The sequence below is a fragment of the Anolis carolinensis genome, chromosome 3, assembly GCF_035594765.1.
Source record: "Anolis carolinensis isolate JA03-04 chromosome 3, rAnoCar3.1.pri, whole genome shotgun sequence".
Classification (NCBI taxonomy): Eukaryota; Metazoa; Chordata; class Lepidosauria; order Squamata; family Dactyloidae; genus Anolis; species Anolis carolinensis.
This window is the reverse complement of record NC_085843.1, coordinates 87,493,903-87,510,140: the sequence shown is the minus strand read 5'-3', so window position 1 is coordinate 87,510,140 and position 16,238 is coordinate 87,493,903. Positions and strand designations below refer to the sequence as shown.

The following is a 16,238-nucleotide window of genomic DNA, read 5'->3' as shown; positions in this document are numbered from 1 at the left end:
TTGGAGTTACACTTAAAATGTACCTGTTCTGACTTACATACAAATTCAACTTAAGAGCAAACCTACAGAACCTTTGTTCGTAATTTGGGGACTGCCTGTATATGACATCTTTTTCCTGGTGTGGAACCCAAAGCAGTTATACAATAGACATTCCTAGTTATATGTCACTACAGAGTGATTAAAAAAAGACAAATTCTACCAAAACCCATATATTTTACATATTTAAGAGTCCATAAAAGCCATAGATTCTGTTATCGGTAAAACCGGACAAAAATTAATGATAGCCAAAGCATAAATAATGACACCCTTCTCTTCAGTGCAAGTTGCTGCCAATATAAACCTTTAATTAACTAACTCTTCCAATGGCATGCGATTTACTGCTACAGAGCTGTAATTTCTCTTGCAACCGTGAGCGCTCACAAAATATGACTGTTCTATACCTTCAGTTAAAAAGTGGGCTCTCCCACCCCCTTCCACTTCCACCCTTTGTCCCTATGTATCAACTGTGCATTGGGCAAACTTAGAATTTACGATGAAAACATAATCATGATTATTTCAGCATTTAAATAACACAAGTACTTTGTGTCACATTTTGAAACACACAAGGGCCTAAAATTCTTAGTTTGCTATGAAACAAAATGCATATTAATTGAACAGCCAGTGCACTATTACAAATTTTGCACTTTTTATAAAAATGTGGTGTGTGCTTTTTTAACTACTGGAAATTATGTAGCAAATCAATGTAGTCTTGGAGGATGGGGAGAGTCTGGATTCCAAAGAAAAGGTAACCCAGTTTTGCAATGTTTACTTTATTTGGAATGAGTTATAATGGTTTCACAATGGTTTCAATAAATAAAAATGTGACTTCTTAGACAGATGTCCATGGAACACCAAAGTGTAAAGTGAGACACAATGAGAAAAAATGATTGCAAGCCTATGAAGTTGTACCTGACTGCATCATCACTAGCTTTATATGGCTTCATCCTGAACTATATTCATTTATTTAATTGATATACCACTGTTCTCCCGGATTAGGATCAAAAGCAAAGACGGTAAATTAAAAAACATTTATAATCAGTGTTTAATTATCCACAGACAAAAGAAGCAAAGAGCCCTTCATTTCTACCAGTACATCATGAAGGAAAGCCTGGGGTAAACTGACAGAAAGTATAATGTTCTGTTCACATGTATTTCTGCTCCCCTGTTTTCCTGCTATCCATAAAATATTGCAAGATGTAACAGTGACAGTCTTCATCATGGAAGTCTGATCTCTTACAGCATATTTTTGTCAAAGCATTTTTCCAGCATTGGTTACTTTTTTCTCCTCAGGAAAGGATAATGGAAAGCACTCAAAAAGTTTCCCTCAACCTACATTGCTTTACTTGTTTTCTTGTATATGGTGCATTCACAACACAGCTGCTAGGCAACCTTCACTCATTTGACTGTTCCAAGGAGATGTCAAACAAGTCTTTCTGAAATGAAAATACCTAGCAGCACCAGTTCCTGAACTAGAAATTCTAAAATGTATTTTAAGCACTGAGCAGATAAAGAAGGCATGCCCACACATACATACAGCGTCTATTTCTTTTTTTTTTCTCTAGCAAATATCTTTTTTAAAATGCATAAATATTTCAATATTTTAAATGCTGGTAGTAATTCACATTACTTATTGAAATAGTTTTTTAAAAAATTCCCACAACATGGAGACTCTATCTTTCAAACATTATTTGAATTGTTTTCGAATACTTTTATTTTTCTCGAAGTGGGAGTGATTAGGAGTGCAAATAATCTAGTGTGGTGAGCCAGTGGTGTGCTACTCTTGAATTACCTGCCCACCTCCCCAACAATTGCTTTGGCATCCCACCTGTACAATTTCTAAAATCCTAAAGTAAGTCTTGCTTTAGAAAAATAAGTCCCCCTCCATTTCAGTTTTAAACAGTTATTTTTCAACGACTAGACTTTTTAAATATTTACTTAAATGTTTTAAAATATGTTTAACTTAAATATGTTTTATGTATGCTTATTTTAATCTAAATGCAACTTTTTACGTTTTATGTTGTAGGCACTATGTAGTGCCATTTGTAAGCCACCTTGAGTCCCCCCAGGAGTTGAGAAAGGTGGGATATAAATATGGCAAATAAATAAATAAATTTTAATCTTTAAAGTACAATGCAGTGCAGGTTTGCTGAAATCTAACTCCTACTGACTTCAGTGAAACTTAACTCCCACATAAATGTACAGGATTGCAATTTCAGTCTTGATTTTGGTGGGGATAAGGGTAAGATGTGGAAGTTCAGTTGCCAGTTGTGACTGAAAAAGTAATTTCTACTTTGATACCAAAAAAGTCTCTTCTTTCTTCTTTCTCATTTCTAAATATTTCTCAAGGCACAATTCAATACATGTCTACTCAGAAGTAAGCCCCATTGACTTCAGAAAAACTTACTCAGGAACTTAGATGATATCCCTTCTAAATGGTCCAGAAAGGTATAGAAGGGTGTTGACAATTTTATTACTATTTAAACACTTTGAACAAAAAATAATAATCTTATACTTACTTTCCAAGTTCACATTCTATTTCAGGCATTCCGGTTGGCCGAGGCCTCTGTGCTTTCAATTGTAATGCATACCAAAATTCTCCAAAATTCTCTGAGAGGAGTATGACACTAAAGTTGGAAGTACAAGGAAGCTATGTTCAACATAAATAATTTTGCAATAAACATGGACTCCACTGTGCTACAGCATCATATTACAATAGTAAAAGTGTTAAAAGCAAAAGCAGAAGGTAAAAGAAGTTAACAAAACATCTTTTTCTATAACACTATCAATAATGTATCCCCTAGGATTATTCTGCTTAGAAAATATATGACAATTAACTTCACACTTAAAAAAAAGTCTGATGCACAAATAGCTTTTACACTAGGTATAATTTGTTACATATGCTGCATTGTGTATACCAAAGAAGTTTCAAGTCGTACTGAGGCTAAAATATGAAGATATTTTCCATACATTTATCTCATTAGAGAAGTGGTGGAATTATAAGGAAGCACAGAGGGGGACCTCTTCATACATTGAAATGACCTTCTTATATACAATTTTACAAGATTAGAGGGAAAGTACAGTTTAATGAGAGATTCATGCAAAGAAGCATTACATTATTTCCCCAACATTTTGACTCCTAATCTGAGCACTACCGCCATGTAGTATTAAGTTTTGTAACCACCCTGGAGAAATTATTCTCTTGTTTTCTGCACCCACCATCACTCTAGTTACAAGGAGAAGCTCATTGAGCAATAAGTGGAAGATTATTTTATGTCACAAATCTTGAAACAAAAGTCTTGGGTCACAACTTTTATAGTAACTAACAAAGAGGAAACGATGTAGGAATCAGTCTGAAGTTTTTGTTTGAAAAAGTGAAGTTAACATCACAATTAGACACTATGAAAAAGAAAAAAGGCAATCTAAAAGTACCTAAAACCATTCATCCATAAATCATGTATTCAAATGAATATTGGTTTTATGAAAATTGTCTTTGGGGTTTAAAAGTACTAAAAAGTAAACAATTTCCATTTAATATGAGTTTTATTAGTAAGGCCACTTAATCTCTATTTTAATATATATAATTTGATGGCATCCTGCAAGAAGCTCTTGCACTGACCTCTGAAAAAACCCCGACATTATCAACGACTCCCTAGCCAAAATGCCATCCAAGGGCAGGAAAAGAAACCGATCTAGTCCCAGCAATGTTACAGGGGTTCATAAATCCTTTCAAACAGCAAAACAAATGAGAATTGACTCCTACCTACTAGCCAAGGAGACGGCAACGGTTACAGTGAGTAACAGACCTTCATTTTTAGGCCCTAAATCAGACACTATAAATTCAGCAAACTCAAGTCTGGTCTTCCCTTTGTCCCCTTTGAACTCTCGAGGATCTAGCCCAGGATTCTTGCCTGTGCAGAGAAGTAGTAGAGATAGAATTTTGGAACTCTCTGGACATGCTCCGGGCACCTCCCACAAACATATTAATCAATCCTGCGAAGAGATGGGGCTTTCCTCATCCAGAGAAGCTGGGGGAGGAGAGCTATTTGCCTCCTCCCCCGAGCAGAAACTAATGGATCCAATTGGGAACCATGTGAGGGGGCGGGGCTGATCTGAGATGCAGCCAGCCCCCTCAGCCTCATTCTTGCTGGAGGAGCTCCAAGGTCTGCATCAAGGCCGGTGGGGAGGCTGGGTCTATCCCAGGCTTCTCCCCCTGGATCCCTGCAACCTTTTGCTTGGGGGGGGGAGTGGTTGGGAGGGGAGCTAGGTCTTGCCGCCCCCTCCTTTCCTTAAATTTGCCCTCCCTCCCCATTTTTTTTCCAGGCCTTGGCATGGCCACCGGCCTTTCCAAGCCTCCCCATGGCTCCGTTGCTCTTGGCCTTGCCGCGAGGGGCCTATCCTGGGTCCTGCAGGGTGGGGTTGGGTTGGGTCAGCACCGCCACTGCGGCCTATCCCCTCCTGCTGCCGTTTGCGGCCCTCCACATGGCTTGGGAGGAAGGCTTTGGCCTAGCTTGGGCCTAGGCCTAGTGGCTGGCTTTCTTGGCCTTGTCCCTTCCTTGCTGCCTCAATTTGCCTATGTAAGGCCCTGACGCCAGCAATTGAGGCACCTGGCACATCCAGGCAACATAAGTTTGGGCCCCATAAATAATAAAGAAATAAATAAATGAGAATCCAATTAATTACATAAATAAGTAATGCAATAGGCTGGCCGCATGGCTGGTGGACATGTCTTTTTAGAGGCTGTGGTCCTGGTATACAACTTCAGCCATCTTGTCTTCTCAGTGGCCATCTTGGCCGCATGGTCGGCAGCCATGTTGGAAAATGGCTGGCGACCATCTTTGTTGCAAATTGGGCCTCCTTTGGTAGGGCTTAATACTAGTCACTGCCAGTACATGGGCCTTACATTTCACCCCCTGGGAGGCTGGAGCCTTTAAACCAGGGGTCCCCAAACTAAGGCCCGGGGGCCGGATGCGGCCCTCCAAGGTAATTTACCTGGCCCCCGCCCTCATTTATAATATAATATTTTTATATCAGTTTTAATAATATAATATATTGTATATACATATAATATTGATAATAATATCATTTTATATAATACAATACTAACAATAATATAATAATATTAATTATATGTTATATATTACATATAATATTACAGTATAGTAGTATAGTTCAATATAATATTATGCTAATATTGTGCTATGCTAATACAGTAGAGTCTCACTTATCCAAGCCTCGCTTATCCAAGCCCCTGGATAATCCAAGCCATTTTTGTAGTCAATGTTTTCAATATATCGTGATATTTTGGTGCTAAACTCGTAAATACAGTAATTACAACATAACATTACTGCGTATTGAACTGCTTTTTCTGTCAAATGTGTTGTAAAACATGATGTTTTGGTGCTTAATTTGTAAAATCATAACCTAATGTGATGTTTAATAGGCTTTTCCTTAATCCCTCCTTATTATCCAAGATATTCGCTTGTCCAAGCTTCTGCCAGCCCGTTTAGCTTGGATAAGTGAGACTCTACTGTAATATAATATATTGTATGTACATACAGCTGCTCTGAGTTCCCTGAGAAGGGTGGGATATAAATATAGTAAATAAATGTAGTAAATGAATAAATAAATAATTTTGGACAGGCTAGCCCAAAGTCTGAAATGACTTGAAGACACACAACAACAACAATCCTAATTAACCTGACTATCTCATTGGCCAGAAGCAGGCCCACACTTCCTATTGAAATCCTGATAGGTTTATGTTGGTTAAAATTATTTTCATTTTAAAATATTGTATTGTTCTTTCGTTGTTATTGTTGTTGTTTTGCACTACAAATAAGATATGTGCAGTGTGCATAGGAATTTGTTTGGTTTTTTTGCCCAAATGATAATTCGGCCCCTCAACAGTCTGAAGGATTGTGGACCGGCCCGATGCTTTAAAAGTTTGAGGACCCCTGCTTTAAATGGTCTTCAGCCAATGATAAATCTATTGGGCCTCCATTTATTGCCAGTGTTGGTTGATGGATAGGGTGTATGTGTGTGTGTGTGTGTGTGTATATATATATATATATATATATATATATATATATATATATATATATATATATTGTATTAATGTTTAATAGATAATCAGATAAATATTAATAACATCAATTAAACAAATAAATAAATTAAATTTGTGCGGTGGTAACTGGCACTTAGTCCCTGGCTATCCCGTTAGCAGGAGCATCTGGGGCATATAGCTCCCGCAGCATGATTCAAGCTTATTAGCTGGTCAAGAGCCTGCCTCGCTCTAGCCATTGTTGGCTGATACTAATCCCTCAAGTTTAATGTCTTGGGTCTACCATTTGTTTCAGGATGGCTCCATGGAAGAATGTCGGCAGATTGAAGGGCAAGGGCCCAGCAAAAAAGACACCGGCGAAGCACCCACAACCTCCTAGCAGCGCCTCATCAGACGATGAGGGCATCACTACTGAGGACTACACTGCGCCTTTGGCCAAAGTCAATGCTTTAGAGCAGTGGCTGGAGACAGCGGCCCCCGCTGCTCATCCCCAGCTAGCACCTGGGGGTAGTAAAAGGGATTTACTTAACATTATTATTTCTCGTTTGTCTGACATAGAAGCTGGTCGGAAGGGTGAGCCCAGGAACAAGGCTGTGCAGCCCAACACTATGGCAGGGGACCCCAAGGAGGCGTTGTGCCAGCCTGACAGCGAGCAACCGGGGCCATCTGTTCAAGCCACACCTGCTGTTCCAGCAGTGCCGCCTGTGCCTGCAGTTTCAACCCAAGGGCAGGCAATGGCCCACCCCACTGCATCAGTAGGTACAAACACATCATTCCTGTGGCCATGGGAACAGAGTCAGTCCCAACAAGGCGAGGGCAACACACCAACACATACAGCCCTAATTTCACTCAGTCAGTCCGGTCCTGACAAGCCGCCTGCGGCTTCTCAAAACCCCAATGGTGCTGATAAAGCGTCAATGGAGGAAGCCAACGAATACTGGGGCACGGCCAAATGGCCTTTGCCAGCAACCCCATCATTGGAGGCAACAGCGCTAGGCGGTCATCTCGCACAAAAAACCATTTGCAGGATTTTAAAAAATGAGAATATTGATATACAGTAGAGTCTCACTTATCCAAGCTAAACGGGCCGGCAGAAGCTTGGATAAGCGAATAACTTGGATAATAAGGAGGGATTAAGGAAAAGCCTATTAAACATCAAATTAGGTTATGATTTTACAAATTAAGCACCAAAACATCTTGTTATACAACAAATTGGACAGAAAAGGTAGTTCAATACGTAGTAATGTTATGATGTAATTACTGTATTTACAAATTTAGCATCAAAATATCATGATATATTGAAAACATTGACTACAAAAATGGCTTGGATTATCCAGAGGCTTGGATAAGCGAGGCTTGGATTAGTGAGAATCTACTGTATTTTCCTTGCTCTTTAGAGAGTTGGAAAGGAAAGAAAAAGACGATTTGGATGATGTGCACAAGGAACAAATCAAAAAATGGAAAGTAGAGCAAAACTGGGAGAACTGGCTGACCGCCTATTTAATGTACAGAGGGGTCATCGCTACTGCGCATCCTCACAGGGCTGGTGCTTTATTCCAATATCTGAATACAATTTACTTGCCCTATTCCAAGTTTGGGGAAAACACTTAGCTCGAATATGACAAATGTTTTCGCTTTGAAGCAGCCCGATGCCCGTCCTGGCGTTGGGATTTAGTAAATGAACCTTTGTGGATCCTTTTAATGACCCATGCTAGGTCCATTCAGGGTGAGAAGATGGATAGCGGACACATATTGCATATTGCCAAGAGGGCGCAGCCCTTTCGGCAGTCGGCCCCACAATAGTCCACCCAGAAGCAGAAGCCCATGTGCTGGGAGTACGCCGCACAAGGTACATGCTCCCGCAGGAACTGTCGTTTCCTCCACGCTTGCACAGTCTGTTCCAGGGCCCATCCCACCAAAAACTGCAATAGAGGAAAATTTGGAAAACCAAACCAGTGGGAGAGCCAGTTTGTCAGAAAGAACCCAGCCACGTCACTGGTTCCCAAAGGGACCCAGTCCAATTAGGCTCCCGCATCTACGTAGGTGGTTAGAAATATACCCCAACAAGGAGGCGGCTAGTTACTTACTTAATGGTTTTTCGTTTGATTTTCGCATCCCGGCAGTTGGCCCGAGATCCTGTCAAGACCCAGGCTGCAGAGCACCAATAACCATACACAGAGGCCAAAATCTATCTAATATCTTTATTGAAGGAGTATATAAAGTTAATAAAAACAAGTGTAGAAAATAGTCCAGAATTAGACCTTTCAGGAAAGGTCAAAATTAGTCCAAAGAAACAATGTCCAATATGAAATATTAAGGTCCAAAGTTGTAATCCAATAACCGAAACACTCACTTTGCCAGGCAAAGTGAGGGGAGATGACAAGGTCCTTAGTCCATGAAACTTGAGCGAGGCTATGGAGTAACTTGAAACAAGGCTTGGTACAAGGCAGCAAGGAACGAGAAGCAAGGACAAGATCCGTGGAATTACTTGGCAAAATCCGGAAAACAAGGCAAGGCTGAGTCCTGGAAAAACAAGGCTAAGTCCTAGGAAACAAGGCAAGATCCGTGGAGATAAACAAGGCTGAAAACGGGAACGAAGGCTTGGAAACAGGAGCGCGCTGTCCACACACAACTTACTCCCGTAGCTGACGAATTGACTCCGCAAGAACCCTTTGTGGGCAAAACACCTAAATAGGGTCTAGTTTTCCCACCAAAGAGCAGTTCTCTGGGGAACCAGAAACGAAAGCTAATCTCTGAGTCCAGATGCACGACTCCTTAAAGTTTCCCATGGAAAGCAGGCTTAATCAGCTGAATACTTAGCAGCTATCCTAGCACTCCTGCGAGACGCTGCTTGAACTCCCCTCTGTTGTTTACAAAACTCGTGGCGAGAAAACACAGGAGATTTAGGCTCAGGGCTTGTTTGACAGACTTCTGGAAGACAAATCTCTTGCAGGTGCAAGGTTCCCAAATCTGGCTGGGAAAGTTCCAAATCTGACTGAGACGGTGAAAAACCCAAGTTTTCCTCTTCATCTGGCACTACAGTGCCAGGAATGGGACTACATGGCCCATGACTCATCACACTATCCCCCTCCTCAAGCCCCCTCTCAAACTGGGGCTCTCTCCCCGAGGCGCGAGGCCGCGGCTTGGCGGGATAGGTCTGATGGAAGCGGCGGGTTAGATCAGGAGCATGGACTGTGGAAGCGTCTTCCCAAGAGCGTTCCTCGGGGCCAAAACCCACCCAGTCAATGAGATATTGTAGGCGGCGGCGGTGAAAGCGAGAATCCAAAATGTCCTGAACCTCAAACTCCTCCTCCCCATCCACCCAAACAGGAGGGGGGGCCGGCCGGTCTGTATCAGGGCGCACACCATCCGCCGGAAGGAGCAGGGAGCGATGGAACACTGGATGAATGCGCATAGAGCGTGGAAGTTGGAGTTTGAAAGTCACGGGGTTAAGTTGCGCCACCACTGGATAGGGACCAATGAAACGGGCATCTAACTTCCGGCAAGGGCGATGGGAGGGCAAAAAGCGAGTGGACAGAAGAACCCGGTCTCCTACCTTGATTTCGGGGCCCGGCTGGCGATGTTTGTCCGCGTGACGTTTATAGTCCTCCTTGGCTTGGTCTAGTTGCTGGAGCAAGAGTTGTTGCACCGCTGCGAGTTCCTGCAGCCAGTCCTCTGCTGCGGGAACTTCTGAGGTTTCAATGACAGGAGGAAAGAAACGTGGATGGAAGCTGTAGTTTGCAAAGAACGGGGTTTCTTTAGTAGAAGCCTGGACCCCATTGTTGTAGGCAAACTCTGACAGCGATAACAGGGAAGCCCAATTGTCCTGCTGGTAATTCACATAACAGCGAAGGTATTGTTCCAAAGTGGCATTGGTGCGCTCAGTTTGCCCATCTGTTTGGGGATGATGAGCCGAAGATAAACGAGAGTCTATGCCCAATAGTTTTTGTAGTGCTTTCCAGAAACGAGAGGTGAATTGGGACCCACGGTCTGTGACCAAACTCTTGGGCAATCCATGCAATCTGAAAACATGTTGGAGGAATAGATCTGCAGTCTCTTTGGCCGTGGGAAGGCCTTCACAGGGAATAAAATGGGCTAACTTGGTGAAAAGGTCCACCACCACTAGGATCGTGGTGAATCCACAGGAAGGTGGTAGATCAGTTATAAAATCCGCAGAGATTATTTCCCATGGGTGGGATGGAGTAGGGAGGGGATGTAGAAGCCCTGAGGGCTTTTCCCTTCTTGTCTTGGAGCGCTGGCATACTGGGCAGGTGTTGACATATTTTTCCACATCCTTGCGGATCTTGGGCCACCAGAAATCTCTTAGGATCAAATGCATAGTTTTAAATAGCCCGAAATGCCCTGCTGGCTTGCAGTCATGACACAAACGAAGTGCCTTTTCCCTGCCCGGTCCTGGGGGGATGTAAACATGATTTCTATAGCAAAGTAGCCCATCCTTAAGCGAAAAGGGAAAATGTAGTCCTTGGCGAAGTTGGTCCTGCGCCCAGGCATCTACTTGCTGACTAGCCCTGATTTCTTGAGCACAAAGGGGCCCTGGAGTAGAGGGAGTTGATTCAATGGGAGTGGATTTGGTGTTTCCCACTGTGAGCGTGGCAAAGTTCTCGGGTTGTAGCAGCTGGGACTCAAAGGTCTCCTTGCGCCCTGCAGCGTATTCCGGTTTCCGTGACAGAGCATCTGCTCGTTTGGTCTGGGCTGGGGTTACATAATGAATTTGGAAGTTAAAACGTTCAAAGAATAAAGCCCAGCGTTGTTGTCTCTGATTTAGCTTGCGGGCAGTTCTTAGATGCTCTAGATTCCGATGATCAGTATGGACTTCAATGGGAAATTTGGCCCCTTCTAACCAATGTCTCCAAGTTTCAAAGGCTGCCTTTATGGCCAATAGTTCCTTTTCCCAAATGGTGTAGTTTCTCTCTGGTGCGGTCAATTGACGGGAATAAAAGGCACAAGGATGAAGATGATCTCCCACCGGTTGTAGGAGTACAGCCCCAATTGCCACATTGGAGGCGTCCACCTGCACGACAAAAAGGGTTTCAGGATCTGGATGCTGAAGGATTGGCTGGGACGTGAATAATTTCTTTAGTTGCTGGAACCCTTTCTCTGCTTGATCTGTCCAGCGGAAGGGCTGTTTCCCACGGATGCAGCTGGTGATTGGGTCAGACCAGCGGGCAAAGTCTGGAATGAACTTGCGGTAGTAGTTCGCGAACCCCAAGAATCGTTGCACCTCTTTCTTGTTGGTGGGTGCCCGCCATTCCAATACTGCTGAAACCTTTGCCGGGTCCATGGAGAGCCCTAGTGGCGAGACGCGGTACCCCAGGAAATCTACCTCTTGTAGATCAAAAGCACATTTTTCCAGCTTGGCATAAAGTCCATGATCCCGCAATCGTTGTAACACCATTCTGACGTGGTTCTCATGTTCTGATTGTGATCTAGAAAACACCAAAAAATCGTCCAGGTAGATGATCAAGAACCGATCTAGATAATCCTGAAAGATGTCATTGACAAAATGCTGGAACGTTGCGGGAGCTCCACATAATCCATAATTCATAACTCGGGACTCGAATAATCCGAATTTAGTCTGGAAGGCGGTCTTCCACTCGTCCCCTTCTCTGATGCGAACTAGATTATACGCCCCCCGAAGATCCAGCTTGGTGTAGACCTTGGCTCCTCGAAGTCGGTCTAGTAGGTCCGAGATTAAGGGCAGGGGATAGCTGTTCCGCTTAGTGATATTGTTCAATGCTCTATAGTCCACCACCAAGCGTAAATCCCCTGACTTCTTTTTCACAAACATCACTGGGGAAGCGGCTGGGGATTGAGAGGGTCTGATGAATCCCTTGCGAAGGTTTGACTCTATGAACTCCCTGAGAGCTTCTTGCTCCGGTTCAGTCAGGGAGTAGAGATGTCCTCGCGGGATCGGGGCCCCCTCCACCAAGTCAATGGCACAGTCATAAGGTCTATGTGGGGGTAATCTCTCGGCCTCCTTTTCATTGAATACATCCCAATATTCTGAGTACTTCTTGGGCAAGGTGATAATGGGTTCAGTGTCTGTGGCATGGCAGACCTTGGCTACAAGGCAATGGTTTTGGCAATATTTTGAAGCAAACTGCAGTTCCCTGTTGGACCAGGAGATGCTTGGGTCGTGAAGTGTCAGCCATGGAATACCCAAAATCACAGGGAAATGGGGAACCTCGGTAACAAAGAAGGAAATCTCTTCCATATGTTCCCTTATCCACATTCTGGTGGGTTCCGACCACTGGCTTACGGGGCCCGTCTTGAGGGGGCGGCCATCGATGGCTTGCACCACACGGGCGTTCTTGAAGTCATGATATTGTAATCCCAGAGAGTCGGCATACTCTCTATCAATGAAATTGTTTGTGGCTCCTGAGTCTATCATGGCATGGACCATGACGGGTCCTTTTTTTGCTGACCACAAGGTGACCACTAGAAGAAACAGGACCCCAGTTGGCGGCTCTTGAGTGGGTTTTTTGACCGGGTTGGCGAGCCTCTCTACTCCCGGTCGCTGGCTTCCCCCGCCGGCTGTGCGCCAGCCGCCTCAGACGTCTTCGTCTCCGTGGAGGATGCCGCCGCCAGACGGGCGGCGGGCTTCCCTTTGGCTGGGCACTCTCTGGCGAAGTGGCCCCCGTTTCCGCAGTACCAACAGAGATTTAGGCGTTGGCGGCGGGCCTTCTCGGCGGCGTCTAACCTGGGACGCACATTGCCCAACTGCATCGGCACCTCCTCGCTCCCTCTGGGGTATGGGGCTGGTGGTGGGGGTCTCCATGCTGGACGCGGCTGGACGCTGGTGGGAGCGGGAGGTTTCACCCCAGCTCTACCGCTCTGGCCTCGGACCCATTGTTTTCTGTTGGCCAGCATGACTTCAGCTCGTAAACATTGATCAATGAGTGCTTCAAGAGAGTGGGGGGGATCCACCTTGGAAATTTCCTCCAACATCTCGATGTTGAGACCCTCCCGGAATTGTCCTCTGAGGGCTATATCATTCCATCCGGTGCTGTGGGCCAGCACTCGGAACTCGGCTATGTACTGGGACAAGGGTCTGTCCCCCTGAGAGAGGCGCCGGAGTTTATGGCCGGCTGCCTCCAAATTGTCTTCGATCCCCCAAGTCGCCTTAATGTGATCCAAGAAGTGTTGCGCTGATCTTAGATGCGGGGAAACTTGGTCGAACAGTGCCGTCGCCCAGTTGGCCGCTGGCCCGTCTAAAAGGCTGTAGATCCACGCCACTTTGATGTCTTCTTGGGGGAACTCGGCATTGCGGGCCTCTAGATAAGCCTGGCATTGGCGACGGAAAACATGAACCTTAGAAGCTTCTCCAGAAAACTTGGTTGGCAATGCCAAGGCCGGGAGACGGATTCCGCGTTCCTTCAACCCCTTTATTTCTCCCTCCTGCGCATTGAGCTTATCACGGATGCGGTCCACTTCCTCCTTGTCGATGGTGTAGCTGAGTGGCTGACCTCCCGGTCCGGCTCCGGTAGACATTCTGGCCTAGGTTAATTGGTGCTTAGGGTGGCGGAGTCAAACTGTCAAGACCCAGGCTGCAGAGCACCAATAACCATACACAGAGGCCAAAATCTATCTAATATCTTTATTGAAGGAGTATATAAAGTTAATAAAAACAAGTGTAGAAAATAGTCCAGAATTAGACCTTTCAGGAAAGGTCAAAATTAGTCCAAAGAAACAATGTCCAATATGAAATATTAAGGTCCAAAGTTGTAATCCAATAACCGAAACACTCACTTTGCCAGGCAAAGTGAGGGGAGATGACAAGGTCCTTAGTCCATGAAACTTGAGCGAGGCTATGGAGTAACTTGAAACAAGGCTTGGTACAAGGCAGCAAGGAACGAGAAGCAAGGACAAGATCCGTGGAATTACTTGGCAAAATCCGGAAAACAAGGCAAGGCTGAGTCCTGGAAAAACAAGGCTAAGTCCTAGGAAACAAGGCAAGATTCGTGGAGATAAACAAGGCTGAAAACGGGAACGAAGGCTTGGAAACAGGAGCGCGCTGTCCACACACAACTTACTCCCGTAGCTGACGAATTGACTCCGCAAGAACCCTTTGTGGGCAAAACACCTAAATAGGGTCTAGTTTTCCCACCAAAGAGCAGTTCTCTGGGGAACCAGAAACGAAAGCTAATCTCTGAGTCCAGATGCACGACTCCTTAAAGTTTCCCATGGAAAGCAGGCTTAATCAGCTGAATACTTAGCAGCTATCCTAGCACTCCTGCGAGACGCTGCTTGAACTCCCCTCTGTTGTTTACAAAACTCGTGGCGAGAAAACAAAGGAGATTTAGGCTCAGGGCTTGTTTGACAGACTTCTGGAAGACAAATCTCTTGCAGGTGCAAGGTTCCCAAATCTGGCTGGGAAAGTTCCAAATCTGACTGAGACGGTGAAAAACCCAAGTTTTCCTCTTCATCTGGCACTACAGTGCCAGGAATGGGACTACATGGCCCATGACTCATCACAGATCCCCAGTTTTGTCCCCTAATTTGAAATCATTGGCGGGCATGGAAGCCATTGTTAAGCAAAAAATTGAAAAGGAAGTCAGGGAGGGCCGAGTGCTTGGTCCCTTTTCAGAGCCTCTTCCCCGCTGCTCAGGGTTTCCCCTTTGGGAATCGTGCCCAAAAAGCCCCCTGGTGAGTACCGCCTCATTCATCACTTGTCATATCCGAAAGGTAGGTCGGTGAATGATGCAATCCCCGAGGAGCAATGCACTATACACTACACTTCTTTTGACGCAGCTGTTAGGTTGATCCGTAGCCGTGGTCACGGCGTGGAGCTGGCTAAATGCAACATTAAGTCTGCATTTCGCTTGCTCCCAGTTCATCCCCTTGATTTCGAACTTTTAGGCTTTCAATTCAAAGGGATGTTTTACATGGACAGAGCACTGCCCATGGGATGCTCTGTCTCATGTTCCGCTTTCGAAAAATTTAGTACATTTTTGGAATGAGCCCTAAAAGCCCAATTGGGCCTAACGGGGGTGGCTCATTACCTAGATGATTTCCTATTTTCTGGGAAGCAAGGAAGCGGGGAGTGTTTTACCTTGCTAAGGGCATTTAGTCAGCTCACTCGGTACCTGGGGGTCCCATTGGCAGATGAAAAGACCGAAGGTTCAGCTACCAAATTGACATATCTGGGTGTCGAGATCGACACTATGGGTCAGTATTCCAGGCCGCCTCCCAGCAAAGTCGCAGACCTGAAGGGTAGAATTCAACAGTTTATGGCATGCAAGAAAGCCACCCTGTGTGAATTCCAGGTACTTATCGGCCACTTGAACTTTGCATGCAAGGTAGTTGCACCTGGCCGTGCATTTCTGTGCAGGCTATGCGATGCAATTGCTGGAGTGGCACTACCACACCATCATATTAGGGTCACGCAATCCAGCAGAGCAGATTTGTTATTGTGGTTGCAGTTTTTGTCTAATTTCAACGGCATCTTTTTTTGGAGGCACAACTTGATGCTAGATAACGCCCTTCAAGTTGCCTCGGACGCTGCAGGGTCATTAGGTTTTGGAGTTATTTTCCAAGGTCATTGGTGCACTGAAGCATGGCCGCAGCAATGGCATGCAGAGCTCATCACGGCTGATTTGACCTTTTTGAAATTTTTCCCCATCCTAGTGGCAGTTACCATCTGGGCTAAAAGTTTTGCCTATTCAACGGTCCACTTCTGGTGTGACAATATGGCCACAGTGCAAGTTATTAACACTTTGACATCCAAATCTCCCAGGGTGATGGGTGCCTTGCGCCAATTTACGCTGCATTGCCTCACACATTTGCATTGCCCTCCATATTGCCGGGCTGGACAATTCAGTGGCTGACGCTCTGTCTCGTATGCAGATAGAGCGCTTCAAGCAATTGGCGCCTACCGCAGACTACCATCCGGAGCCCATGACAGGCCATCTCTGGCTGGTTGGAATGAAGAATTAGTGAGGGGAATGGCCCTGGCCTTGGCTCCCAGTTCCAGAAAAAGCTATCTCAGAGCTGTCACAGAATTTAACAACTTCTGGCAATGTTACAACTTGTCTAACATTCTCCCTGTTCCTTACGAACATATGGCACATTATTGCATTTATTGTAGGAGGAGGGGCTTGGCTCCGCATTCTATCAGGTC

General features: G+C 44.9%; 1 protein-coding gene across 7 annotated transcripts in view; it reads right to left on the bottom strand.

Moving 5' to 3' along the window:
• The window catches only part of cfap47 (cilia and flagella associated protein 47), a 411,656-nt gene that overhangs the window by 111,013 nt on the left and 284,405 nt on the right, over positions 1-16,238 (bottom strand). For all 7 annotated transcript variants that reach the window (XM_003218926.3, XM_062977173.1, XM_062977171.1 and 4 more), the window contains one exon: positions 2,556-2,663. In XM_003218926.3, coding sequence (XP_003218974.3) covers positions 2,556-2,663 — 108 coding nt within the window. The remainder of the gene's footprint in view (positions 1-2,555; positions 2,664-16,238) is intronic.